This window comes from Miscanthus floridulus, chromosome 7 (assembly GCF_019320115.1).
Source record: "Miscanthus floridulus cultivar M001 chromosome 7, ASM1932011v1, whole genome shotgun sequence".
In the NCBI taxonomy this organism is placed as follows: domain Eukaryota; kingdom Viridiplantae; phylum Streptophyta; class Magnoliopsida; order Poales; family Poaceae; genus Miscanthus; species Miscanthus floridulus.
The window spans coordinates 133,672,415-133,700,090 of NC_089586.1; the positions used below are offsets into that span (position 1 = coordinate 133,672,415).

General features: G+C 46.0%; 1 protein-coding gene across 1 annotated transcript; it reads left to right on the forward strand.

Annotated features, from left to right (window-relative positions):
• The first annotated feature begins 9,259 nt into the window (after positions 1 to 9,259).
• On the forward strand, positions 9,260 to 10,727 carry LOC136464893 (coniferyl alcohol acyltransferase-like). Its single transcript, XM_066463842.1, has one exon. The coding sequence runs from the start codon at positions 9,260 to 9,262 to the stop codon at positions 10,658 to 10,660; it is 1,401 nt and encodes a 466-aa protein (XP_066319939.1). The 3' UTR covers positions 10,661 to 10,727.
• Positions 10,728 to 27,676: the final 16,949 nt, after the last annotated feature.

The window sequence follows — 27,676 nt, forward strand, 5'->3', positions numbered from 1 at the left end:
CTTATTTTGTACGAAAACGTTTAGCAAAACGGCTTCTCCTACCTTTTTAGAATGTATAGAAGATGTCAATTGTCCATTGTACCCTTATATCTCTTTTTTCTTCTTTCATTTTTTTCTTTTTTCATCCTCTTTTCTTTTTTTCTCCTATTTTCTTTTCTTTGTCTTTCCTTTCTTATTTCTATTTCCTTCTCCCCTTCTTTTCTTTTTTTTCCCTCCGTTCTTTCTCTCTCTCCGGTTTCTTTCATCGGCGATGCTGTAGTCCTGGAGAGGACTGTCCTTCGTTTTCTCTCTCCGATTTCACCCTAGCGCTATGTCCGACCCGGCCCATGGGCACATGCGTCTTTACGTGAAGTAAGGCAAGGATGAGCCGCAAGAAGCCACAAAAACTGGCTCCCGGTTTGAGCGCCCTTTGGCACGGCTTGCCCATAAGCTGCTCCTGAAGCTGGTACATAAGCCGTGCCAAAGGGCACCTTAGCTAGTTATCATTATGGAGCCATGTTAAATAGCTTATCTGTGCAGGAGCACCAGATTTGTATGAATACCTTATCCAAAGGAAAATAACTTATCTCGAGGGAAATTAATTAAATAAATTTAGGGAAGTTAATCAGATGTTCTAATTAAATAGCATTAGAAAATAGCCTATACATAGTTAAATAGAATATGGTGTACTAAATTTGTACTTCCTTCTTTTTTTGTGTGTCCGTGGTTGTACAAAGTTCAAAATCTCATCATGCCCAGAATATCGCAGGCCAGCAGCATGCGCAGCCGATCACGCTCCGCCACTGTGTCACTCAAGCTGTCGGTGGCTGCACAAGTTGACATTGATTAACAGCCCGATTCGGTAGGCTGGCTGGTGCTGGGCTTATCAGCCTAGCCGTTCGGCGGCAGCCCAGCACCACGGCTGGGCTGATAAGCCCAGCACCAGCCACACCAGCCGAACAGCTGGCTTATATCCGTTGCCGACTCGCGTACGTCACTTTCTCCCCTTGCTCCCGTCGCTCGCGGTGGCTAGGGTTCCACGCTCACGCGGCGCTCCTCGCCATCGCTCCGCGCATTTACCCTTATACTTGTATATTGAATGCTAAGTATGGAGTGTTATAACTCATGTTTTTCATTGCAATCAGCATTCAGTTGGTTCGTCAAAGTGGTTTGTTTTTCTTGAAAAATTTTTATGTTGTCTTCTGTAGGTGAGTTAGGTGATAACTGATAACTAAAAAATCCTTTGAATGTTCATGCATTTTAAATAGGTCTGATTTTAGATCTTTTATTCTAGATTTTTTTATTAAATTTCTTCTGTACATGAAGAGATGCTAGGTTAATCAGATATGTATCTTTGGTGCACTTGTGTCATTTGATTCTCATGCAACTAGCTGTGTACTCATTTTGCTTCCATAGGCCAACTTTTACTAAGATTCCTGTTTGCTGTTATTGCGTTCTAGTAACTTATGACTTACAGGGCATATCTAATGGTTCGTAGATTACAAAATGTGCTTACCTATACCAACAATTTGATTTAAGATTCCAATAAACACAATATTTACAATGTCCACAGATCTTCGCTGTTGTCTATTTGACTGTTGTATGAACGCAATTGGTCAATGATCTTTACCTGATTTATCATTGCTTTGATATTCATACGTTCTACACATGCGATGTTCGTTACCCCTTTCAATGTTAAAATTTTCAGATTAGGTTTTTCATCTTACAATTGTGCTCTATGATTACACTGCAGACATAGAAGGGACGTTTCATCCGGTTGTGATCAGCGCTGCCCAAACTGGCAGCGTTGTCGGCTTCGTCTTGCTCTCCAACTGCTGCCAGGCACTACAACCTCCGCTCAAAACGCTGAAAACTACCACAAAAGGCAAGTTTGGGATACTATTTGTCAATTTGCAGCTTGCATTTGGTGTTTAGTTGTCCTTTGCGACTGTTATAGTGACACTGAATGGTGCTCCTTACGCACCATGGTCATTCCTGTGGTTAATTTGCTTGCTTCATCTTTTGCTTTTCACCATGAAATTTATTGTATGTATGCTCAGTTCTCAGTTTCCAGTAGATTCTTGCTTGTGTGGAGTTCCATCCTCCATTCTGTTGACACAAGCCACATGGCTGTGATTTCTCTCTCTTTTTGTGTGTGTTGCCTTTGTTGTTGTCTCCTTTTTGTTCTCTATATTCTCTGAGGGGTTGGCTGTGGTGGAGAATTAGCACAGTGCCAATTGATTCCTATAATTCATTTAAGGGATAAGTGTTCTAGTTATTTAGTTCTTTGGTTTGCTCTATGCTTCCTACACTTTCAGGCAACTAGTAGTATCCGTGATAGAAGAAAGCATTACGAATCAATTAGTATATCTATACCAGCAGATTCTAGTACAATGCTCAGTTTTCAGTTCCCAACTGATTCTAATACACTGTCCTAACTGGTAATTACATTTTGCGACTGGTGCATTACTAATAGCTTTGTCGATCCTTGAATCAGATGAGCCAGGACCGTGCTGTCTGGGATGACAGAGCAACCTCTGTGCTTCTTGACCTCATCATCCAGCAAAAAGAGCTCTGTCACTGGTCCTCTGCCCACGGTCCAACCTCACTAGGGTGGACCAATATCATTCATGACTTCAACCAAGTCACGGACCTTGGGTACAGCAAGAAAGTGTGCCAGAACAAGTACAACGAGCTAAAACGTTGTTACTTCAACTGGCGCGATGGCTAGACCCATACTGGGCTAGGCCGTGACCCGCTGACTGGAGAGGTTACAGCTGACCCCGAGTGGTACGGCGCCAGCCCCGGGGTACTAACTACACGCATTTCTTTGAATTTTTTATAGCAATTAGGTTCCTACTAACTCAGTACTAACTTCGCCATCACTGCAACACATGTAGGAAAGTAGCCAACCCGCTAGAAACAAGTTCAAACGGCCCCAATGCTGTGAGCAACTGATCATGATTTTGGGACGCACCCCACGTGACAGGGGCCAGTTGGTATCGGCGGGGGCCATCGACCTGACAAGTCACCCAGTAATGGAAGCCCTCGCACTCCTCCATCCTAGTCGGATGAGCCGGTCGAGGCACCTATGATGAGTACAGGCCCGATCTTCCGAGAGGTAGCTGGTAAGTTCGATATGTGGAGATCTCGACGTTGGCGATCCGGCTTCAAATCAGACGCGATTCGAACCCTACAACCGTTACACCACTGCTCCGTTGGTTATCAACCAAGCACAACTTGATTGACCTCGCCAAGAAGGCTTTTCCTGCAAGTGAATCAAAGAGCACAAGCAAGAAGGTAAAATACGCAATCTGATATTGCAAATATGAATGACGCGAATATCAATAGAGGGTTCAAGAACTCGGTTCCAAAGGACTAATCGACACAGTGGAGGAGATCAAGAACGGGGGCCCTGGATCACTGTAAAAGGATTTGTCACCACAGTTACAATGAACGATTCAGTTTCTCGATGGAAAACTAAACTCTAAACAAAACCCAATTGTGTAGCAGCGGCGGCGGCTGTGTTTATAGTCTAAGACTCGACCTAGGGTTGGGGACGGCCAGGGGTTGGGCGCCCACAACTTGGGCTTAAGGCCCGACACGATACATGGCCAAGTTGGCCCAAATAGGTGACGCAGCACCTTGCCGTGGTCACACAGAATGATCCACGGACCTTCTGGAGCTGGGACCAGATCCAAAACGACAGCGTCGTCGTCCCCTTTCCAACGCATCCAAGAACGGCCCGTTTCGATGTCGTATGAGAAAGTTATGACCGAAACAGTGACGACGTGTCTACTGAATCCGAGGGCGACGTGGCAGCTGAGTTGGGAACGAATTGCAACTTGGGGAAGACCATGGCGTTGGTGTGTCCAGCGTGGCGATGTCCTCAACATCCTCCCCTTCTCGAATTGGAGTCGTCCTCGACTCCATCTTGGCGATGTCCTCATCATCCCCTCCTTCTAGAATTGGAGTCGTCCTCGACTCCATCCCATCATCAGCGAACTCCTGCAAAAGGTTAGTGACAGCAGGCAATGCACCAGACATAAAAGGTTGACAAAACATAGTATAACATGGTGCATCAGGATTATCACATAACTCAGCAGTAGCAGAAGTTGTAGCAAGAAAAGCACCTCCTTTTAACTTAATCCCATTAGTTTTAGCAATGTCTGCTGGAGGTTTATTTTTAATCTCATTAGCATGTTTAATAATATCCGTAGGAGACAAAGGCAGCAATGTAATTTTCTTGTCCTTATGTATGATAGTGTATGTATTAGTTCTACCATGGTGTAAAGCATCATTATCAAATTCCCATGGTTGACCTAACAAAATGGAACAAGCTTGCATAGGGACAACATCAAAATCAGCAGTATCATGGTAAGAGCCTGTGAAAAAGCTAATGCGTGCTGATTTAGTTACCTTAGTCTTACCACTATTATTGAACCACTGAAGTTTATATGGGTACGAATGTTGTCGTGTGGTCAAGCCAAGCTTGTCAACCAAATCTGAACTCACCAAGTTGTTGCAACTCCCGCTATCAATGATAGTGAGAACACGACAACCCTGCACAATGAGATACATGTGGAACAAATTGTGGCGTTGGATCTTCATCTCTTCTTCATGTCCCACATGTGTACTCAACACACGCTGCACAAGAAGGCTAGGGTAGTCCGCGGCAGCAGCCACGGAGTCAATGGTGATGGCCTCCTTGTCTTGATCGCCCTCGGTGGGATCTGCATCAATGCTAGCAGCAAGGGCTAAATCATCTTCAACATCACTAGCACTTACATATCCATCCTCGATAGCAATGAAAGCGCGACGACTGGGGCACTCCTTCATGACATGTCCCATGCCTTTGCATCGGTGGCAAATGATTTTAGAGCTGGACGAGGAGGAGCTAGTAGAAGCACCCGGAGTTCCACCTTTCTTCAGCTGTGGAAACTGCACATTAGACAATTTACTTACCCCGGAAGGAAATGGAGGTGTAGATGGCTGTGGTGCAACAGGAAGCTTGGGCATCTCCGGCTCGGAACGCTGCTGAAAATTCCTCCCATTGTGAGACCTGAAAGGCTGGTGTTGTTTGCGTCCCTGTACTTCTCGTTCTGCCTTAATAGCAAGATGATACAATTGGGAAAAATTGCGCCATTCTTTGTAATCAAGTATGTTCTGTATATCATGGTTTAAACCACCAAAAAATCTAGCACTAGCATCATCATCATCTTCATTTATACCACAACGTGCTAAACCAATAAGCAATTCTTGATAGTATGCTTCTACTCCTTTATCACCTTGTTTTAAAGTTTGTAGTTTCAAACGTAAATCACGTTGGTAATAAGGAGGAACAAAACGAGATTTCATACGTTGCTTTAAAACATTCCAAGTTTGAGGCACAGCAGCAGCATTATTAGCATTGTAAAGATCACTCCACCAGAACAAAGCAAAATTAGTAAACTCACTAGTAGCAAGTCTAACTCTATGCTCAGGAGGAACATTATGAGAATCAAATTTTTGTTGAACAGCAAGCTCCCAATCTAAATATGCCTCTGGATCAACATTACCAGCAAAAGGAGGTAGACTAAATTTAATTTTAGCAAAAGGATCATTATTACCATGATTATTACCTCCCATACCGCGACGATTGAAGTTGAGGCGGCGACGGGCACCACCGTCAGCATACACATCTTCATCATCAGCACGATAAGGCGGAGGGCGTTGCTCAAGCTGTTCAATGCGGGTGACCAGATTGTTCACGTTGCGCGTCAGCTCGGTCATAAGATTGCGTTGTTCAGTCATGAACGTTGCAAGCTCGCCCTTGGACACGCACTCATTGAAGTCCGTCGGAGTTCCTGCCATGGTTAGAAGATAGAAAAAGACCACCAAAGTATTATCCCTATCAACTAAAAGGAAACAAGTGGTGGTGGTGATGGTGGTGAAAGTGGAATGCAAAATCACAAGCGGCTTACCACCGTCTTGCCTGTATTCTTACCAACGCCAAACAGGAGCAAAACCAAAGTGGCGAAGCAATCTGTTGTGGAGCGTGGGTAACAGTTGCAAGATGAACCTGTGCTGACAGAAGAATATGTGGAGCTATGGGTAGGCACACAATATGACAGCAAGGATTAGCAATTAACGAATGCAGATTAATGATTGTTCAATCCGGATCCAAAGTACAAATCACAGGTGCTGGCTAAGACGTGTCGAGACGTAGCGCAACAAGGTGAAAACAAAGGACGATCGAAAGAACTCGCAGAACAAGCAAATAGCCCGGATTTCTCCTTTTTCCTGAATTTTTTTTTCCGGATTTTTCCAAAATGCACTAGTAGGAAACAAAATTTTTTTCTTACTATTTTTTTTATACTTTTCTCTGAACAAGGATCACAAAAGATGCAACCACAAAAATTGGCACCTACAACTGAGGTGGGATGTGGTCTACAGAAATTCAGCACGTTCTCTGAAAAGCGTGCAAAAACTTTGACAATTTTTTTTCTATATTTTCCCGATTTTTTTGGCAATTTTGATGAAACCAAACAGGGCGAGTGTGGCTGTGACCAAACCAAATAAACTAGTTATATGTGGCAGCTTTGCCGAGTGTTACACTCGGCACAGCGGCTATTTGCCGAGTGCCATGGAAAATACACTCGGCAAAGCGGGCACGTGGCCAAAATCTATATATTCTGGGACTAAAATGGCCATCTTTGCCGAGTGTCTGCGCTGTGACACTCGACAAAGAAGCCAAAATCTGTAACATTCTAGGGGCTAGTCTTTGCCGAGTGTCCGGGATGTGACACTCAGCAAAGAAGCCATGTTTGCCAAGTGTCAGGGCCTGGACACTCGGCAAACAAGGGCATGTTTGCCGAGTGCCGAGGCCGTTAGACACTCGGCAAACGCGCCATGACCGTCTCTGCACCGTCACATTGCTTTTTTTTGCCGAGCGTCGGTTTCGACTTTGTCGAGTGCCCGATAAAAAACACTCGGCAAAGAAACTTTTGCCGTCACTGTGTACGCCGTGTGCTGTTTGTCGAGTGTAACACTTGGCAAAGCCTTTGCCGAGTGTTTTTTGGGCTTCGCCGTGTGCGTGGACACACGGCAAAGCTGGGCATTCCGGTAGTGCATTAATTAGGCTTAATAGGTTCATCTCGGGAATTAGCCACGGCTTCTGCAATTAGTTTTATAATTAGCTCATGTTTAGTCATTCAAATTAACATCTGAACATCCGATATGACAAAGACTAAACTTTAGTCCATGGATCAAGCACCCCCTCCATCATCTGTCTTTCCGGCTGGCCTCGGGGTTGCCGAGAAGTGCTCATGCTGCCAGATGGCTTCATTAAAGTCCCCCATCAAAAGCCAGGGGCTGTCCCACATCCCGCACAACAAATCCCACATGAACTTTCGGTTTTCAACACGTGGCTCACCATAAACAAAGGTGGCCCTCCAAGGGGAACCCCCTGAACTTTCATTAACCAAAACATCCATATAAGGTTGAAAACGGACGGAAAAAATCCCGTTCCGACCCATCCCATTTTCTACTTTGTTCCATCTGTTTCCGTATTCGTGGGATCTCGTTTCCGTATTTACAGAAATAGGAGAGGGGTTTTTTCCATCCGTTTCCCCGGAATCCCGCTTTCATCCAGAATTGACCCATATTTATTCCGTTTTTCATCCCGTTTTCAATCTATGTGAGATATGTCTAGAAATTAATATGTTCATAAACCTACTAATCACCAATTATGCATGTTAACATGTTAACACATGGCATGCTAGTGAATATTGGACCGATAACTTCGTACATATATATTCTTTTGTGACTTTGTTTATGTATACTCAAGGATATTTGATCATGTTATTCTAATTTAATTTTCTGGCTCTCCGTCCATATTTGTCTGTTTCCGTATTTCCGTATATCCCCATCCGTTTTTTCCCGAACCCGATCCCGTTTCCGCTAAAAATATAGAAACAGAAACAGGAGAGTAGTTTTTCCACCCGTTTCCGTCCGTTTTCATCCCTACATCCAGAGCACGCTCTCCTTGATATAAAGGAGAGTTACATTTATTGACTCATCCCAAAATAAAGCAAGACCACCACTAAGACCGACACTACTAATAGCAAGACTATGACACAAACCAAAGCGCCAGGAGAGATTCCTAGCACGACTTCCACGCATTCTTGTTTCTGAAAGAAAAAAACTAACTTAAGTCCTTGATCACCCCCACCTCTGAGATCGTGAAACGGCAGTACCTGTAACCAAGTTTAAGACCTAAAAATAGGAGAAACTGTTGGTAGTAGCTACTTCTTAGTTTTCTAACCAAGAAGATGATGCTAGTTTTTGGGAAGGCATATCATCTAGGTACTAATGGAGCTTAGTAACGATGCTAGCTTTTGTGAAGTTATGTTCCTGTGTTGATGCCAGACATATATGGACATCTTAATTATATGGTTGTTGATGCAGACCTATGGACATCATAATTTATAGCTATTGATGCCAACAGAGTGGGCGTCTAATGTATATGTATGGCATGTGGACGATGACAAATTGATACTCGTGAATGTACTATTATCATGAATGAATCAGATATAGAATTAGATATATGATGTTTGTGAATGTACTATTATCATGAATGAATTATTGAATGAAATTATAAATAAATGAGACATTTCTGTGGACAAACAATGATGGCAGGGAAACATATTTCCTGTCAATACGTATAAATTTCATGTTGGTCAGATGTCGACGGAAAAAACTTTTTTTCCTGTCAGTTCAGTTCCGACGGAAAAATCGTCAATTTTCTTGTCGGGTAGTTCGTTGTTTTTTTGGCGGTTGGTCGTTTCCCTGTCGGTACATTGCATTTTCCTGTCGACTTTGAACGACAGAGTCATAATTTCAGACCTGACGACTAACCATTTTTCCCGTCGACGGCGCACCGACAAAAAAATAGACATACCGACAAGAAAAATTGCGCACCAACAGAAAAATTCGATATTTCTGTCGCTCTATTTTTGGCGGTGTTTTCCTGTCAGTATACCGACAGAAAAATTGATTTCCTAATTTTTGTGTCGGTTATTTGCATTTCTCTATCGGTTTTGCACTGACAGAAAAATTTGAGTTTCCAGTAGTGAGAGATGCGATGGACCAGTGGACACTGGTTATCATTCATCACGCAGCTTGCCTCTGCTCGCCACTCGCGCGCCTATACATATATATCAAGCAACCAGATTTGGTAAGCGTCTATCGATCGACCAGTAGTAGCATCTGCATGCAGCTCCTAGCTAGACTGAAAAACATGCCTACCGTAGGATCCTCTGAGGTGCCCGTTCGCGTGTTGAGTCGCCGGCTTGTGAAGGCCTCCGACCCCTCCCTCCAGCCGCACGTCGTCACCTTCTCAAACCTAGATCTCTACCCGGACAACGTGCAGGCCTCCATAGTATGCCTCTACCCCAAGCTGCCAAAGTCCAGCCCGGGCGGCTTCTACGCCGTCGTCTCCACCTTCGAGGACGTCCTGCCGACCTTGCTTAGCCACTTCTACCCTCTCGCCGGCCGCATCGTCATCAACCCAAGCTCCGGCGTCCCCGAGCTCCACTGCCACAACCAGGGCGCGGAGCTCGTCGTGGGAGAGGTCGGCGTCGCCTTGGGCAGCCTAGATTACGGCCTTGCGGAGGAGTCCCTGAAGAAGATCATGCTGCCGTACCCGGAGGACGTCACGCTCTCGGTGCAGCTCCTGTCCTTCGCGTGCGGCGCCTTCTCCGTCGTGTGGGCCAACAACAACCTCCTCAACGACGGCAACGCCATCACCATGTGCGTCAGGATGTGGTCCGAGCTGGCACGGACCGGCGGGAGCATCGCCACCGTGGGAGCGGGAGCGGTGTCAGTGAACCACGACCGCTCGGTGTTCCGCCCCCGCGACCCGCCGGCCTACAGCGACGCGCTCGACGCCATGTTCGCCACGTACGACGACCACCGGACGGTGAACGCCCTGACGGCCGCCGCCAGCTTCCTGGAGCGCCTCTACTACGTCGAGGCGAGCGACATCGCCAAGCTGCGGGACATGGCCACCGTGACCGAGCTCCAGCGTCCCTCGCGCGTCCAGGCGGTGTCCGCGTACCTGTGGAAGGTGCTCGCCGCCGTCGTGGCCGCGTCCCGCGTGCCCGAGGAGCGGTGCTGCATGGGCTGGATGGTGGACGCGCGGCGGAGGGTGAAGTCGCCCGAGCTCGTACCCGCGATGCGCAACTACTTCGGCAACGTCACGGCCTACGCCCTGGGTGGCGCCGTCGTGGAGGAGATCCGGAGGAAGCCGCTGGCGGAGGTGGCGGCCATGGTGCGGGAGATCATCACGTCCATAGATTACGACGAGTACCTCCAGGAGCTGGTGGACTGGGTGGAGGTGCACAAGACCGAGCACGTGATGGAGAAGGGCGTCCTCGGGATGGGCTCGCCGACGTTGAACCAGACCGTGTTCGCGTCGTTCCCGCTCGACACGGACTTCGGCTTCGGCGACGCCGCGCTCGCGCTGCCCATGTGCGACTACGGGAGGCTTTGCTCAGGCTACCTGTCCGTCGGAGCGCGGCCTGGAGGAGACGGCTCCTGGCTCCTCAGCGCCTACATATGGCCGCAGCTGGCGGCGGCGCTCGAGTCCGACGGCATCTTCAAGCCTCTCACGGCGGAGTATCTCGGTCTCACACCCTAGCTGCGTGGTCGCCTTGTCGATCTCCATGCATCAGATCAGATATCATGGCTCATTGGTTGCACACATGATTTCGTCCGATCCTTTATTTTCCCTTTTATTACTACTTGTTGGCATGTGTACCTACGTGTAATAAAAAGGGGTTTGCTAAAATTTAAAATTCAGGTGACTGAAATTTAGTTTCTTTTTGCATATATTTTATATTAAAATTACAGATTTCGTTCATTGTAATTTCTGTAGTCGCAATCTGTAATTTTTGATACCGAGAATAAAAAATTCGTTAGACAAACCACAAACCCGATAAAATCTAGTTTGTGTTGGCACAAAGACAATTAACAATTTACAATTATTTCTATAGGAAGACAAGGACAAAAATTTAATATGTTATGAGACAAAGACAAATAATAAATCACAAAAATAACAATTTACTTGCACTAGTTGGTGGTACAAGAGTGTTGCCTAAAATCACCTTAAAATTCAGGCACCTGAAATATAGTAGAAGTGAAATAAAAAACTTTTACTTATTTTGTTAATTTCCTTTATTTAAATGGAGGTCATTATCAACTTTTTGTTTATTATCCATTATATATCTATATGATAAAATGGACGTAACCAACCATATACTCCCTCAGTTCTAAATTATAAGTCGCTTTGACATTTTTGTTTCGTCCATTTTACTATGCATCTAGATATAATAATATGTCTAGATACATAGCAAAATAGATGATGTCTACCTGCATAGTAAAATGGATGTACTAAAAAAGTTAAAGCGACTTATAATTTGGAATAGAGAGAGTATATAAGATCGCCTCTGACAGCTCCTAATAAAAGAATTGTCAAATCACTCCTATTATTCTTCAAAACTTTACAAAAATTTTCAGATCTTGACTCCCTCTAATGCAGAGAGGATTTTTGGAGGCGGACAACCTGGCCACCTCTAGCAAATGATGTGTGTTCGGCTATTTCCAGAGGCGGATGCCTTAAGAAACTCACTTCTGTTAGTAGGATTAACAGAGGCGGTCGTCTTAAAAAACATGCCTCTGTTAATAATACCATCAAAGCATAAAAAACATGAAACACAAAAGAAGCATACGAGGGCACATCCTAACCTCCTACAGGCACCTACTCTAAAAAATAAGATCAAAACGTGTCCCTTGAAAAATGGACTTTCCTTGAAGATCTAGTGTTGTTCACCACGCACAAGAACTTCTCCAAGTGAGTGAGCTCGTTGAGGAAGAAGAGAAATGGGTGAGGTCTTTTATAAGCCACTCGTTAATAGACACGGGTAAGACAGACGGCCGTCTTAGAGCATCTCCAAGAGATTAGCCAAATCGTTTTCTAAAGATAAATTTAACTATTATTAAAGGAAAAATATTTCCAACAGACTCTGTAAATAACTCTCCAAATTTAGTAGCTCTCCATCCCACCTCATTCGCTCTCTACTTTTGGATAGCCACCTCAGTAACCATCCAGCCTCTTGGTTTTACGGTCTATTGGAGTACTCTAATATTTTTTGTCAAATCTATTTTATAGAGTAACTAAATCAGTAAATTTGGCTAATCTTTGTGGCTAATTTCTTGGAAATGCTCATATAATGTATGTCTCGTTAATAACTAACTAGATAATTCCCCATGCATTGTTGCGGGATATTTTGATGACACTAATTTTAAAGAAAAGACTAAACAAATGGCAATGAGACAAAGAAAAGTAGCAGAATATTATTTAATTATGGGAGTGAACATATCTATAAACGTTTTAGCTTGTCATGGGCTCTCTTGAACCAAGACGTAAACAATATTAGAATATATAAACCGAATGAGATTACTAACCAGAGTTTGGTAGTGTACATGGCGTGGCCTATTAGTAGAAAGGTGTCGGTGTGAAATGTGACCTACAAATAAATATTTATAGTTTTATCTTGCGTTGTGATCAGATGTGACCTAGTATTCAATGACACAGGATGTATACTGGTTCAGGCAACGTGCCCTACGTCCAGTTTGAGTCGATCAATGACTTTATTTCTGAGTCCAGGTGCTCGAAGTCTGTAGTGGGGGTACAAACGAGTGAAGAATGAGTTGGGGGGGGGGGGTGTAAGAGACCCGGTCGGACTCTGATCCGAGCGAAGAGAGTGACGGGAGCCCAAACGTGCGCTACATGTTTGAGAGCGTGTAGACCCTTTCGAGAGTCGAGGGTCACAGTATTGTTGAGCCTGTGTGGCTGTTGTGACTTATGTTTTTTTTCTCAGGAGGGTTTGTCTATCGTTTTAGGAGAGAGCGCATCCCCTTTTATAGCTTGAAGGGGATGGCCTTACAAGAGGGAGAGAGTGAATACATGAGCTGCTTAGTCTTGTTGCCATGCCTCTAGAGTCTTGTTGCCCACGCCTTCGGATACCGGATGGCAGCCACCCGCCTTACTATTTATGCCACCATCGCCCACCATACTATTCAGGCTCTACTGTTTCTGACAGCCCACACAGTGTCCGCCCGGTATGGCAGATGACAGCGCCTACAACACTGTTGTAAGTCGGTACCGCACAGAACACGTCTGATATGATAAGACGGCACCGCCCAGCGCATGCACAGGGCGTGGCAGGGTACGAACCTCGGTATTGTAGTTGACTTCCATCCTGTTGGGATCGGACGAGACGAAGTCTGTGCCCTTGGGGTCGGGCGAGTCGGACTGCGCCCTTGGGATTAGGCGCGGCTCGCGCTTATCTGCTCTGCCAGTTCCTCGAGACCATACTGACTGGGCGTCCCCAGTCGGTTACTCCTGGTCGGCACCGATCGTTTCGGTCGGGAGGACTGGCGCGAGTAGATCCAGCGTATTCCCAGTCGGGGAACTCAGTCGGAGTCGGACCGTACTCCCGGCCAGCCTTTCTGGTTGGAGCGCCAACCAGGCCATCTAGCCGAGGGTACTGGTTTAGTGGCTGGACATGGTCTCGGCCTGTTGTCACGTACCTAGGCTGGCTCAGGTGCGTGCTGCCGCTGTGTTGCCTGCTGGGCCAATTTCCCGGAGAAGCGGTCCTGTTAGGGACCTCGGGTTTATGAATCCGACAGCAACCCCCCAGTTCCTTTGGGACTTTTGTGAAGCCGTGAAGGGGTTGTTTGAGCGACGATCGGTTGGTTGCTGCTTTTGAGGAGCACACGGGAGGACTGTTCATCCTTACCCTGTTGCAAGACGGACGAGTCGTATACAAGTACTGCCCTGGATTATGGATAAGGATCGCTCTCACGGGGGTACTGCTCGCCCTTGTCTGTTTGCGAAGAGGGGGACAGGTCGTGTGTTTGTAGGCCCTGGATTCCTAATAAGGATCAGGTTCACGGGGATACTGTGTCGTCGTCATGCACTCAGGCATTTCTGCGGTGCCACCACGGGTATGCTGTAGCCTTCCTAGATGGCAGCTTGTGGTTTTGGCTATAAATAGAGCTGCTCCTATCAGTGGAGCATCCATGCCTCGAGTTATAGCATTAGTTGGTTTGAGGCTCTTGCTCTTTGCCAGGGGTAGCGTTAGCAATACCTCTTGATGCTAGAAGATTTTTCATAATGGTGTTGAGAAGCTCCTTCCCTCCAAAGCCTCTTTGGGGATGTCTGAGGGCCACGATGCTAGAAGATCTCTCGTAAGGAGAGGGCATCATGCGTCTTGAATGGGCCCATGTCCTGGATTCTAGATCAGAGGACGGAGGAGAGGGTGGAGAGCATTGGAGCAGGAGAATAAGGATCTTGGCTCCCTTGTCCCACTTCTGGCTCTAAGGTGAGGTGCAGCCCCAGAGCTGTTCACATACGCTTGGCGTGATATTGTAAAAGCCCAGGGCTTCTGTTTTTCGCATAATGAAAGCTCATATTCGCTGTGTTCCCTATGCCCATGGTGCCATGGAGGCGGGTTTGTTATTGGAACTTTGGTGTTTTCCTTCCTGGTTTGTCGCTCTACACAGGGTAGCCGAGTGGGAAAAGTGGCGCCCAACCCCCGAGGATGGGACTGGCGAAGGCCACGGAGGCACGTTGAGTAGATGTAGGCGCCCAACCTCCGAGGGACTCGTTGTTGGTCTATTTTTCCGCCGGGTGCGCACGAGCGCACCGAGTGGATGTAGCCCCTAAGCTACGGTCGACTGGTGAGTCGGTCGGAGGCTGAGCACATGGGTACTTTTTCTGGGGCCTTAGACTCTTGTGTTCCTATCAGTCGATATGAGACCGTTTCAGTTGGGGCGTTCACCTGCTTGTGTTCCGACTGCGACCCGTGCGGTCGGCCAGGTTCCCGAGTTGAGACCTGGTGGCCCGAGCTCCCGAGGCACTAGGGGCCAGTTGGGGTCGATCATATGTTTTCATGCGTCACCCCATCCGTGGTTTCCGCAACCGGAGGGGTTGAGCTGACGCCACTTGCCTCGATGGCTCGAGTGGCGGGCTCGGTGAGCTCTCTAACGGGTATGTCCGAGTGGAATCCGGGTCCGTTGTTTGTAACGGGGTTGGCATAGCCCTCATGTGGCATTCCACTGCTCCTTAGCCCGCCTCCCGGTAGATGCCCAAGTCGTTCCGGAGACCGACTTAGGTGGCCCGCTAGCCTCCCCTCGATGGAGTTTCTGTAGGTATGGCTCTAGGCTAGGATCAAACAAGAAGGTCGAGATGACCTTGTCTACTTCGGAGCGGATTGGGCGAGGACCACTGGGGCGCATCTGCATTTTCTCCTCTAGCTCTGTTTGACACGAAGTGGCCTCGAGCCCTTCACGGGCCAGCCTTTGAACCTCGGTCAGTCGTCGCTCATTTTGAATGAGACGATTACCGCTTCGTGACGCGACGCGAAGCGTTTTGATGCACTGATTGCATATGCAATGATTTGGATGTATGAGATGAATATATGGATGAATGCTTATGCGCTGGAAAAAGAAAAAGAGGGTATTGGTAAAGTTACCTTGATGGCTCGAGTGATGGGATAAGTGAGCACTTGTCGAGCATACCCGAGTGAAATTCAGACTCATCGTTTGTGATGAGCTCGGCATGGCCTTCGCGCGGCATTCCACTGCTCCTTACCCAACTGACTCGGTTGTTGCCCGAGTCGACCGACTGACTCGGGTGTTTGCCCGAGTCGGCCGACTGACTTGGGTGGCCCACTGGCCTCTCTTTGGTGGAGGCTCCATCAGTGGGCCCCTACAGACCCTTTCTAGGAAGGCAGAAAGTCATTTGTGCGGAGGCGTGCCCCGTTTTCTACACCCTTATCGTGGTAGTGGTGGGTCCCACTTCAGACAACATCCTGTTTGGCAGGGCACGTCCCACTGGGCAAGATACATCTCGTCAACAGGCCATGTCCCTTCTATTGGGCCGCGTCCTATCCCGCAGCCCTCCCATTAAACAGAGGGAAGGGGAGCGTTTCTCTCCCACCTTTTCGCCTTGCCTCAACAACCGCCGCTTCCTCTTCCTCCCCTTTTGCCAAGCCAGTTCATGAGCCATGGCGGTTCCTAGGAGAGAGAAGAGCGAGGGAGAGGTAAACTCCATAGATCCGTTCATCTAGATCCATGGAGCGATGTCGACCTGGAGGTCATCGAACGTGGACGAGGACATGCTGACCAACTTTGTCGCAAAGGGGCTCCTTCCGGTGAAGGAGGTTGCGCATTGGAGGGCCCCCACACCGAGGGAGATCATTCTGTGAACTTGGGACGGTGAGGTCGTCTCCTTCCTCGCCTTCCATGAGTGGGGGCTTGGGTATCCCGCGCATTGGTTCTTGCATGGGTTACTCAATGAATGGGGCCTAGAATTGCAACACCTCAACCCCAATGGGGTGCTACATATCGCTAGCTTTGTGATGGTGTGTGAGGCGTTCCTTGGGATGGAGCCTCATGTGGATCTGTTCCGACAAATCTTCATTGGGCGAGCCTTGTTCGATGCAGATCTGCCCAGAATCACTTCGGTTGGGGGGTTTGGCCTCCAGAAGAGGCCAAAGCCGTCGGTCTTCTACCCCATGTACTCCCCCAGCGACTCCAATCGGGGATGGCACAGCGACTGGTTCTACATTAGGAATCCGATGGAGGCGCCGTTCCCGGTGTTTACTAGGGGGAGGTCGGAGAACAAAGAGAGCTAGATGTGGGGCCCCCTCGTCAATCTCTCAAGAAGCTGGAGATGATCGAGCGGGAGCTGCGAAAGATTGTGAAGAAGGGCCTCGACAGGTTGCGGGTCTTCTTCACTATTTTCCACCGTCGAACCGCCCCATTGGCAGAGAGGTCATGGCCAATGTGGCAGTATTCCGATAAGATGGATCCCGACCGTTCGTCATCGACAGAGTTATCGGGGGATGAAATTTGGGGTCGTCTTGGTCGGGTGTTGTAGCTAAGCGGCAAAGATAAACTTGATGGGATGCCCGGACCCCTCAACACCACGAAGCTGTCGACCACGGTATGCTCCTTTCCCTTGATTTTTCTTTTCTAGTTTTGATTTCTTGATTGGTTCTTAGTCATCTGTCTTGCAGGGTCTCGGGGCTTGAAATCCCGACCGCATCTTCCGAAGGGGCCAGAAGGCGCGGGTCGGCAAGCTGCTTAGAAGGAGGCCGCGGAGGCTAGGAAGAAGAAGAAGAAGAAGGAAAAGGTTTAGAGGAGGGCCGCCAAGGAGAAGGAGATCAACCGACGGGTGCACACCAGTGAGAGCCAGAGCGACGTGGAGGAGGCGCTCCAGTCGGAGGATTTCCCGGAGTCGGGGGATGATGAGAGTTCCTCTAGGAACGAGGGAGGCAGGGGTGCCATTGCATCCCTATCGGAGCCTCATGAGCCTATGGTCACGCCCGTTGGCGGTGGTCGTAGTACGGAGACATGCAGCGACGCTCCCGAGTCGAGGAAGCGTGCCGCGAGTGAAGACGCCACCCATGAACGAGAGGCGAAGCGGGCGCGGCAGCCGCGCCCTTTGGAGTCATCGTCGGCCTCTAAGTCCCCTGCTCCGACTATGGCAGAACGTGTCGGTCGGTTGAGGGAGCAAGATCGTCCACCCATTCCCTTGGGGTCGTCGTGCGCGCGTGGCCCTCAGAGGAGAGATGCTCCCCTGACTGCCCCAGTTGCTTTGAGGGGGCGCGGGAAGCAACCCCCGAGTGATCCTTGTCTGGTTGACTCATCGTTGGCCGGCTGGGGCTTCATGGTTTTACCAATTACGGTAGGGTATGCAACCACGTTCCCCTCTATTCTCATGGTCAAGTTTTTGGGTGTTTGGCTAACCTGCATTTGTGCCCTTTTTGCAGTGGCCGGGAGCCGGCTGGCGTCAAGATCTCCCCGACTACGGGCATGGAAGAGTGGAGACCCTATCATGGGCAAGTCATGGTGAGCGGCGGGGGAAGTGGACTGGCGGTAGCCCGACCCTTCTTGGTGGGGGTTGCTTCCTCTCGATCGGTCAGGACTACGAAGGCAACGACGACAGCGGTGGCCGTGATGGCGGCGATCCCCATGATGACGGTGGAGGCCAAGTCAGATGTGATTGTCGTGGTCCCACCATCGGTTGAGGTGAGGTAAGTCGGGCCTCCTATTTCGTCCGGCAGAGGAGCACATGGCTCACCCTCCTAGTTGAAGTTGGAGGGGGTCGCCAGAGCCGCCGCTAGGGCAGAGATTGTAAAAGACCGCCAAATTAAACTAGCCCACATACACCTGTTATTGTCTTAAAGACCTCTGACTGCTATGTATGGGAATCAGATAATTTTAGAAGTCTATTACGGGTTCACTTTTCACATCCGATCAGGATCATTACAGAAGACATTGCAGTATTACAACAATTGATACAAAAATGTTACATCAGAGTTATATATAGCGGAAGTATTACAATTCATAAGTTTACAAACCATTTGTTTAGTTATTACAAACCATAAGTTATAAGTGTACAAACCATAAGTTATGTCTTTCTATACAAAGTAGGATAGCAAGACCAACATGATCTATTTCAATATAAACATAACATTCTGCCCAAGGATGAGAGTATAACAAAACTACTGCTGGCTATCATCCTCCTGAATATGCATACAACAGGGATAAAACTCTATTACCTATTGTTGATCACCTGCAACATGGTTTAACAAACCTTAAGTACTTGAGGGTACTCAACAAGACTTAACCAACAAAAGAAAAGACTCCAAAAATATGCAGGCTTAAGGGATACAAAAAATGGTTTAGCAAGAATCAAAGTTTGCTTTTGCATAAAAGCTTACTACTTGTGGATCCTTACTTTCAATGTTTTAACTTGACATTATATCATTAATAGTATCCAACTTGTACTAAGTATAAATCAATAACACCATTTAACATCTCATATCATTTCCATAAGTAACCATGTTTCATTTATTAAACTACGATGCAAAACAGTGATCCAGTTTCTCACTATCTGGGAGAGATGGCAATTCAAATCGATGTACATCTAGCTGGAGTCAACCTTAACCAGCATGACATATGCAGGTCCTAGACCTACATATATCAACCATTCTCTAAGATCCCCGAAAACATGAATTGGATCGCACCACCCGAGAGTACAGTACTCCACCGCCCTACGCCGTCCCAAACGGTATCGCAGGGTGGGTACACGCTACTCTCACCATCTCTCCACTCCTAATGTGTGTTATCAATTCTCATAATGGGATAGCTAAGATACTCAGGCTTACCAAAGGCATGTAGTTAAGTACTTTCAATCTCGATCATCAGTTTTACAATGAACGATCCTCAATCGACACAGACGGAGGACTACAGTGAGACTCCATTCTCACTACAAGCTAACCCGCCCGGTCTCAAATTAATCATGTCTCACATTTCATTCATTTATATCCATGAAAGGGTAAAGGTGTAATGATGAACTCATCATCCGACATGTAGTATCTAAGCATGGCTAAGCATCAACTAACTTAAAGTTCTAAATGATACCAAGGATAGGAATTGGAAACATCAAGGTAAGTAATGCAGCAATTTGGTTTCAACCATATCCTATCCACTTAATGCACATGTTATAGGACTCAAGTGATAAAAGCAATTGTAAATACAAGGATAAGTTTATATGCTCTGGGGCTTGCCTTGGTTGGCAGAAAAGTCAGGCACCTCAGAAGAACCACAAATGTCAAAACCAACCTCCACTAGTGGCTGCTCCTCTGGAACGGGATCAGCAGTAACCTCCTCACTCGGGTTCACTGCACGTGATAAAAGATGCATGCTCAACATTATGATCATAACATGATGCATGATAGATGCATACAAGTGCATAGATGAAATCAAACAAGTTTAACAAAACTTGAGTACAACTTTCCTTCGCATAGAAATCAATTAGGGTTTGCATGAAATAACGTTTTGTTTATTTCGCAAAACCATTCATTATTTGTTATTAGAAAGACATATTGATCTTCAAATGAACAATGGATGTTTTGGTGACCCATTGCCCTCATTCACTAGTTAAAAGTTAACAAATTCATTTACTCATTTTTCTACATCATTTTGGTATTTATTTAATACATTAAAAGCATTTTAAACACACTTGTATTAATTATGGAATTTAGAAATGTCAAAATAATACCAAACTTTTTGTGAAGACAGGTATTAACACATAACATTTTCACAAAAAGTTTCATGATTAAAGATTTATTATTTTGGCCTACAAAAATCATACACATACCAATTTTCTATTAAAACTTGTAATTGTTAAGCATAACAAAAGTATTGAAAATGACCAACTCATATTTTTCTTGGATAGAGAACTTGATAACAAGGCTACACAAAAATTTTCATGATTTTATCTCATCCCAATATTTAATTATGAATTAAACAAAATTCAGGTCATTTTAATCATTTCTGGAAAAGAATAAACCGAATAAAACATTTCTCACTCATCTCTCTCTCACTCAGTCACTAACCGGGGGTTTAGTCAACGCCGGCACAGTGACCTGAGCTCGACGGCGGGGCAGAGGCTTTGACCGCCGGTTTTCTCGCCGACGGCGAGGTCTCCAGCGACGGTGAGGTCACCTACGTGTTCCCATGATCTGGAGGTTCTATTGGTGGTATTGGTTGAACCGATTGAGGCTCGGTTCGAGCTCGACACCGGCCATGGCGGCCACGGTGGCGCGGTGCTCGACACACTGGCCATTATAGGCCGGTAGAGATGAAATTGATGGAATGGAGAGTACCAGGAGCTCACCTAGATCTAGCTCAGGTACTTGGTTGGAGCGGAGGGGTCACGGTTGCGTCTACCGACGTTGAGGACGACGGCGGCGATGGCACGGGCGGCGTTCCGGCGTGCTCTGGGCGCTAGAGATCCAACTAATAAGCTTTTAAGCATCACAGAGGTACAGGTAAGCTAAAACGATTAACAGAAGGGAGAAGGCTTCACCAGAGAGCTCTGGCCATGGAGAGACGAAGCTCGGCGGCGCTGCGGCTGGCTGTGAAGAAGATGACGGCATTCGGCCGACTCCGGTGAACTCAAGTGGCTAGGGCTGGTCAAATGGCTTTGCAACAAAGCAAAGGAGCTGCCTGAGCAAGCAATTGCACAGAGGTGGAAGATGGACGACGAATTTCGTCGGTGTGGCTCGGTGACGGTGGCGGCTGGCAGAGGGGAAAGAGAGGACGGTAGTGGCGCTGAGGCCTTTATATGGGCAGGGCAGCCACTTAGGGCGTGCCAGCGATGTTGGCGAGCTCAGGCACGCGCTCAGTGTCGTGGCTCGACGCTAGAAGCATCGTGGCGGCGAAGAAATGATACACGGCAACGGCGAGGTGAAGCTCTGCTGTTGTGGCCGATCACTGTAGCAGCTAGGCAGAGCTATTTTTCTTTTCCAATTTCACTTGATTTGGCTAAGTAAAGTGACTATGTACCTTAAGCAATGTTGTTCACCTTAATTAGACCATCAACTTTGTTTTAAGGGCCAAATTCAAATGAGAGAATTATGTATTTGGCATTAAAACAAATTGGTCTTTCATATTTGGCACTAGAAAATTTGAACTTCCTTATCTAGCATCGAATTGAAATTTTCTTTCATAAATGGCAGTGCCGTCCATTTAAGCCAGTAATGGTGTCAAGTGGCTAGCAAGATGGCATAAATGCCCTTGATAGTAAGAGTCTATGGTGCTAAATAGGAAAAACATAAATAGACAGGTTGTCAAATAAGAAAATCATAAATATACTTTGAACTAAAATGTGGATTTTTGATAATTGAAGACTGCAAATAAATAATCAATAAATTTTAAATTGGTAATAGCGGGTACATATTATGTCCCTCGCTCTTCATTTCATCTCGGCCACAGAAGGATGCATAGCTCAGGATGGGCTGCTGGTTGAAATACGTAACTTATATTTTCAAGGTATTTATCTTTTAGTTTTCTAAAAGAAAAAGAGAGTATACGCCGTCATCATAACATCATGGCTCAAGAGCAGAGCACACCGTGCATGGCTCGGCCGGCGTTTGACGCCGAGCGATTCAGCACCGGGCCACGTGGCCACGAGCGCGCCCGAGTCGTCTCGCGCCATCTGGCATCGCTATCTTGCTCCACACCAGCGTAGGAGAGGCCGCGTTTTGCGCAGCACCGCCGCCGCTCGTCCCACGCCTGGAGCCACATGACCGGCGTCGTGTCGAGCTCCAGCGCCATCGCATCATCTCTGGACAGAGAAGCTGCTTGACGACCTCCTCCTCGCTGAGACGCACGCTATGCCGTGCATGAACTATCGTGGCCTGTTCGTGACAACAAGCTAGGTGGGCTGGCCAGAGCGCCGGCGAGTGAGCTCGCCTCGTCACGTCCCCCACGTCGCGGCCTGGCACTATTTCTGGTTGGAATCATTCTAGTGCACTATTTCCCTGCGACCGAACGGTGCCTAATAAAAAAGAATCGAACTGAATCCTTCTTTACTGTTACATTTATTTCCAACATTATTTTGCTAGAAACAAGAAAAATACCAAATTGGATAAGCCTGGAAATAATGCAGGAGGAAACGGAATCTAACCAACTACCCGTGGGCCCCGTCCCCCACTCCCGTGCTCGCCACCTTCTCTTCCGTTCCAGAAGCACCTCCTCATCAGTGTCCTTCCTCTAGGGGAAAAAAGGGAAAAAGAAATAACAGTGTCTGTCTCTTCCTTGCTCACTCTCCTCGCTAGCTGACCTGCTCCCAAGCTCCCTCCTGCCTTTATAATCCACCGAGCCACACCACATCATAGTCACAGACACACACCGCTGCTTCAAGAAACCACTGAGCCCCCAAGCGCGCAAGGCAGGAGAGAGGTGAGGAGCGAAAAATGGAGGGGAACGAGGAGGACGTGCGCCTGGGCGCCAACAAGTTCTCGGAGCGGCAGCCCATCGAGACGGCGGCGCAGGGCGTCGGGGACGACAAGGACTACAAGGAGCCCCCGCCGGCGCCGCTGTTCAAGCCTGGGGAGCTCAAGTCCTGGTCTTTCTACTGCGCGGGCATTGCCGAGTTCGTCGCCACCTTCCTCTTCATCTACATCACCATCCTCACTGCCATCACCATCCAACTAGGAATAGTGCACTGGCGGGCGAGGAACTCCCAGCGCGTCCCCCGCCCCTCGATCTGCCGAGTCCAGCGTGAGAGGCCACCGCGCCTCCTCGAGCTCCTGGGCAGGAGACGAGCCACCGGCCACGAGCGAGTAGAGGGGCATTTTGGTATTTCTGAAAAAAACATGACAGGGTCAACATAGTGAACTGACGGATCGATGCGATAAATGGACGGTAGTGTCATTTGCATAAGAAAATTTTAACTCGATGCCATATAAGAAAGTTCGAAATTTTTAGTGCTAAATAAAGAAGACTGATTTGTTTCGATGCCAAATACATAAAAGGCCCAATTCAAATTCAAATTAGTTTAGCAAGTAAGGATTGAAAACCCAAGTATATGCACTGTTCATCAATTGAAATTTCAGCATGGAAACAATGTTGCTTGGCTTGTTTTAAGTAATTAATTGACCATTAACCACCAACTAAACCCTTCAACCAATTTCACCATTTCAAAGTTTTGTACCAATTCGTAGAACAAAATTTGTCAAACTTCTATATATGAAAATTGATTTAAAAATTCACCAAACATTGAACTTTCTAACATTCGAATCAATAACTTAACCAAATTTGCAACTTGTAGAAATTGATGTTGGATTCAAATTTGAAACTCCAATTTGAACATATTGAACTCAATTTCAAAACCCAACTCTAGTACTATGATAAAACCAAATTTGTAATTGCTTACAAAATCCTTGCTCCATACAATCACAAAACCCTAATTCGATGTTTTTGGTAACATTACATGAAATCACATTACAAGGCATATGCAACATATACATGGTATAACCAAAACATGAGATGCATTTATGCCATGATGCTTGATGATTATGCATGATAATGATCATAATTAAAGTTTTATTAAGTTTTCAACATCTAGGATGTTACAATCTTCCCCCCTTACAGAAATCTCATCCTGAGATTAAGAAACACCTAAAGCCTAGGGTTAAGTAATGGAAAAGGAAATGCGTCAAACACTTCTACTTCCATTAACTACATAAGGCAAGAAAGAAGATCTATAGGTTACAACAACTTTACAGATAGATCAAGAAGAAGTAAGGAAATCTAGATAATGGTCCATAAGATAATCTTCAGACTCCCATGTAGCTTCATCTTCGGAATGCATATTCCACTGTATCTTGTAAAACTTAATAGTTCTCTTCCTAGTGACTCGATCTTTTTGGTCCAAGATCTTAATAGGATATTCCGAGTAAGACAGATCTGGCTCAAGGTTGACTCCCTCAATCTCAGTAGCTTGATCTGGCACTCGAAGACACTTTTTCAACTGAGACGCATGGAATACATTATGAACAGCAGAAAGATGTTCTGGTAGTTTAAGGCGATACGCTACCGGTCCACACTGTTGTAAAATCTGAAATGGACCAATGTAACGTGGTGCCAGTTTTCCTTTGACTCTAAAATGATTAACTCCCTTCATAGGTGACACCTTCAAATAGACATGATCACCTACTTGGAATACTAAAGGTCGACACCTCTTGTCAGCATAACTCTTTTGGTGAGACTGTGCTGCTTTCATTTGACCTTGTATAAGTTGAACCTTTTCTTCAGCTTCTTTCACTAAGTCCACTCCAAAGAACAACCTTTCCCCAGGTTCTGACCAATTCAATGGAGTTCTACACCTTCGACCATAAAGAGCTTCAAAAGGTGCCATTTTAATACTCTCCTGATAACTATTGTTGTAGGAGAACTCTACCAAAGGTAGACATTCATCCCACTTGGCTGAATAAGCGAGAACACAAGCTCAAAGCATGTCCTCCAGAATCTGATTGACTCTTTCAGTTTATCCATCAGTCTGAGGATGATAAGCTGAACTGTGAATGAGTTTAGTACCCAAAGATTTATGCAACTGTTCCTAGAATTTGGAAACAAACTATGTACCTCTGTCAGAAACAATAGTCTTGGGTACCCCATGGAGACTCATGATACGATCAAGATACAACTTGGCATAAGTGATAGCTGGGTATGTTACCTTTATAGGAAGGAAGTGTGATACCTTTGTTAGGCGATCAACAATAAACCAGATAGAATCAAAACCTTTGGATGTTTTGGGGAGACCAACAATAAAATCCATACTGATGTCCTCCCACTTCCAAGAAGGAATAGACAAAGGTTGTAGCAGACCTACAGACCTCAAATGAATAGCCTTCACACGCTAACAGATGTCACACTTAGCTACATATCGAGCAATTTCTATCTTCATCTTTGTCCACCAGAACCTTTGTTTCAAATCTTGATACATTTTATTACTTCCTGGATGAACAGAAAATCTGGACAAGTGAGCTTCATCAAGTATCTATTGGCGTAATTCAGGAACTTTGGGAACCACTAGACGGTTCTTGAACCAAAGAACACCCTTATCATCAATCTGAAAACACGGGGCCTTTCCATTTATAACTCTTTCTTTGATATGAGCTACCCCTTTGTTTCCAGTTTGAGCAGATACAATTTGATCTAGAATAGTAGAATCAATAGCAATATTAGCTAAAGTTCCATGTTGAATGATCTATAGATTTAGCTTCTCCATCTCCTGACATAAAGTATGGTCCAATGACTTTGCCATAAGACAATTGCAATGAGACTTACGACTGAGTGCATCGGCAACAACATTTGCTTTGCCAGGATGATAATGAACTTCTAGATCATAATCTTTGATCAACTCCAACCATCTTCTCTAACACATATTCAATTCTGATTGAGTAAAGATGTACTTCAAACTCTTGTGATCAGAATAAATATGACATGTATTGCCCAACAAATAGTGGATCTAGATTTTAAGTGAATGAACAACAGTGGCTAACTCCAAATCATGTGTAGGATAATGTTCTTCATGACGCTTAAGTTGCCTGGAAGCATAAGCAATAACTCTGCCTTCTTGTATCAGTACACACCCAATACCAATACCAGAGGCATCACAGTAAACATCAAACAGCTTCTCAATGTTTGGCTGAGCTACAACAGGAGCTGTGGTCATAAGCTTCTTCAAAGATTGAAAAGCTTTCTCACATTCAAGTGACCAAACAAACTTAACATGATTCTTTAATAGCTCAGTGATAGGCCTGGATATTTTTGAGAAGTCTAGAATGAAATGGCGGTAATATCCTACCATTCCAAGAAAACTACAAACCTGATGAGCAATGGTAGGTGGTTTCCAATTAAGGATATCTCTCACTTTGGTAGGGTCAACAGCAACACCCTCAGTAGACAAGACATGACCAAGGAGTTGTACTTCCTCCAACCAGAATTCACATTTACCGAATTTAGCATAAAGTTGGTGTTCTCTTAAGCGGCCCAGAACAACACGTAGATGTTCTGCATGCTCTTCTTTAGTTTTGGAGTAGATAAGAATGTCATCAATGAACACAACAACAAACTTATCAAGCTCTGGCATGAACATAGAGTTCATTAGATACATAAAGTGAGCTAGGGCATTGGTTAAACCAAAGGACATGACAAGATATTCATAAAGACCATATCAAGTTGTGAAAGTAGTCTTAGGAATATCCTCAGGTCAGATTTTTATCTGATGGTACCCAGATCTAAGATCAATTTTGGAGAACACTTTAGCTCCCGCAAGTTGATCAAAAAGTAGATCAATGCGAGGAAGAGGATACTTGTTTTTGATCGTTACCTCATTCAGTGGACGGTAATCAACACATAGCCTCAGGGTCTTGTCCTTTTTCTTCACAAAGATAGTAGGACATCCCCATGGAGAGGAACTAGGTCTGATAAAACCCTTATCAATCCGTTCTTTCAACTGAGTCTTAAGTTCTGCTAACTCCTTGGGAGGCATTCTATAAGCTCTTCTAGATATTGGAGCAGTGCTAGGTTTCAATTCAATCACAAACTCCACATCTCTCTCTGGAGGCAAACCAGGCAAATCTACTGGGAACACATCTGGAAACTCTCTCACTATAGGAATAGCTTTCACTTCCTGAACATAGGCTGCATACACCCTCTCAATAGCCCTTTTTGGAGTTGGTAATTGGATTAACAATTTAGAACTACTATGAGGTGAGTTCAACTGTATTGTTCGGCATAGAGTATCAATGATGGCTCCACGCTGACACATCTAATTCATGCCTAGGATCACATCTATATTTTGATTCTTAAGAATAAGCAGATTGGTAGAAAAGGTGTGCCCCTTAAGGTCTATAGGTATTTGACATGCCACTTCCTTAGTATATATGTATCCCCCAAGAGACTGTATACAAAAACTATGCTCCACAGCCTCCATTGGCAATTGATGTTTCATGACAAAAGCTCTATTAACGAATGTATGGGATGCACCAAAATCAAATAGTATGACTGCAGGATGCTTGGTAATAGAAAACATACCCATCATCACAGGTTCACCCTCTAGAAATAGATTCCACCTGAACATAATGAACTTGTCCCATCTTTTGAACAGGTCCCTTCTTCTGAGCATTCTGCTGACTCATTGGTGGCCTTGGAACATTGGCCTATTTGGGCAGGCGACAATCTCTAGCAAAGTGCCCAATCTTACCACAGTTGTAACATG

Bases quoted from the DNA above. Each gene is read 5' to 3' on its own strand.
- LOC136464893 (XM_066463842.1), top strand. From the start codon at position 9,260: ATGCCTACCGTAGGATCCTCTGAGGTGCCCGTTCGCGTGTTGAGTCGC.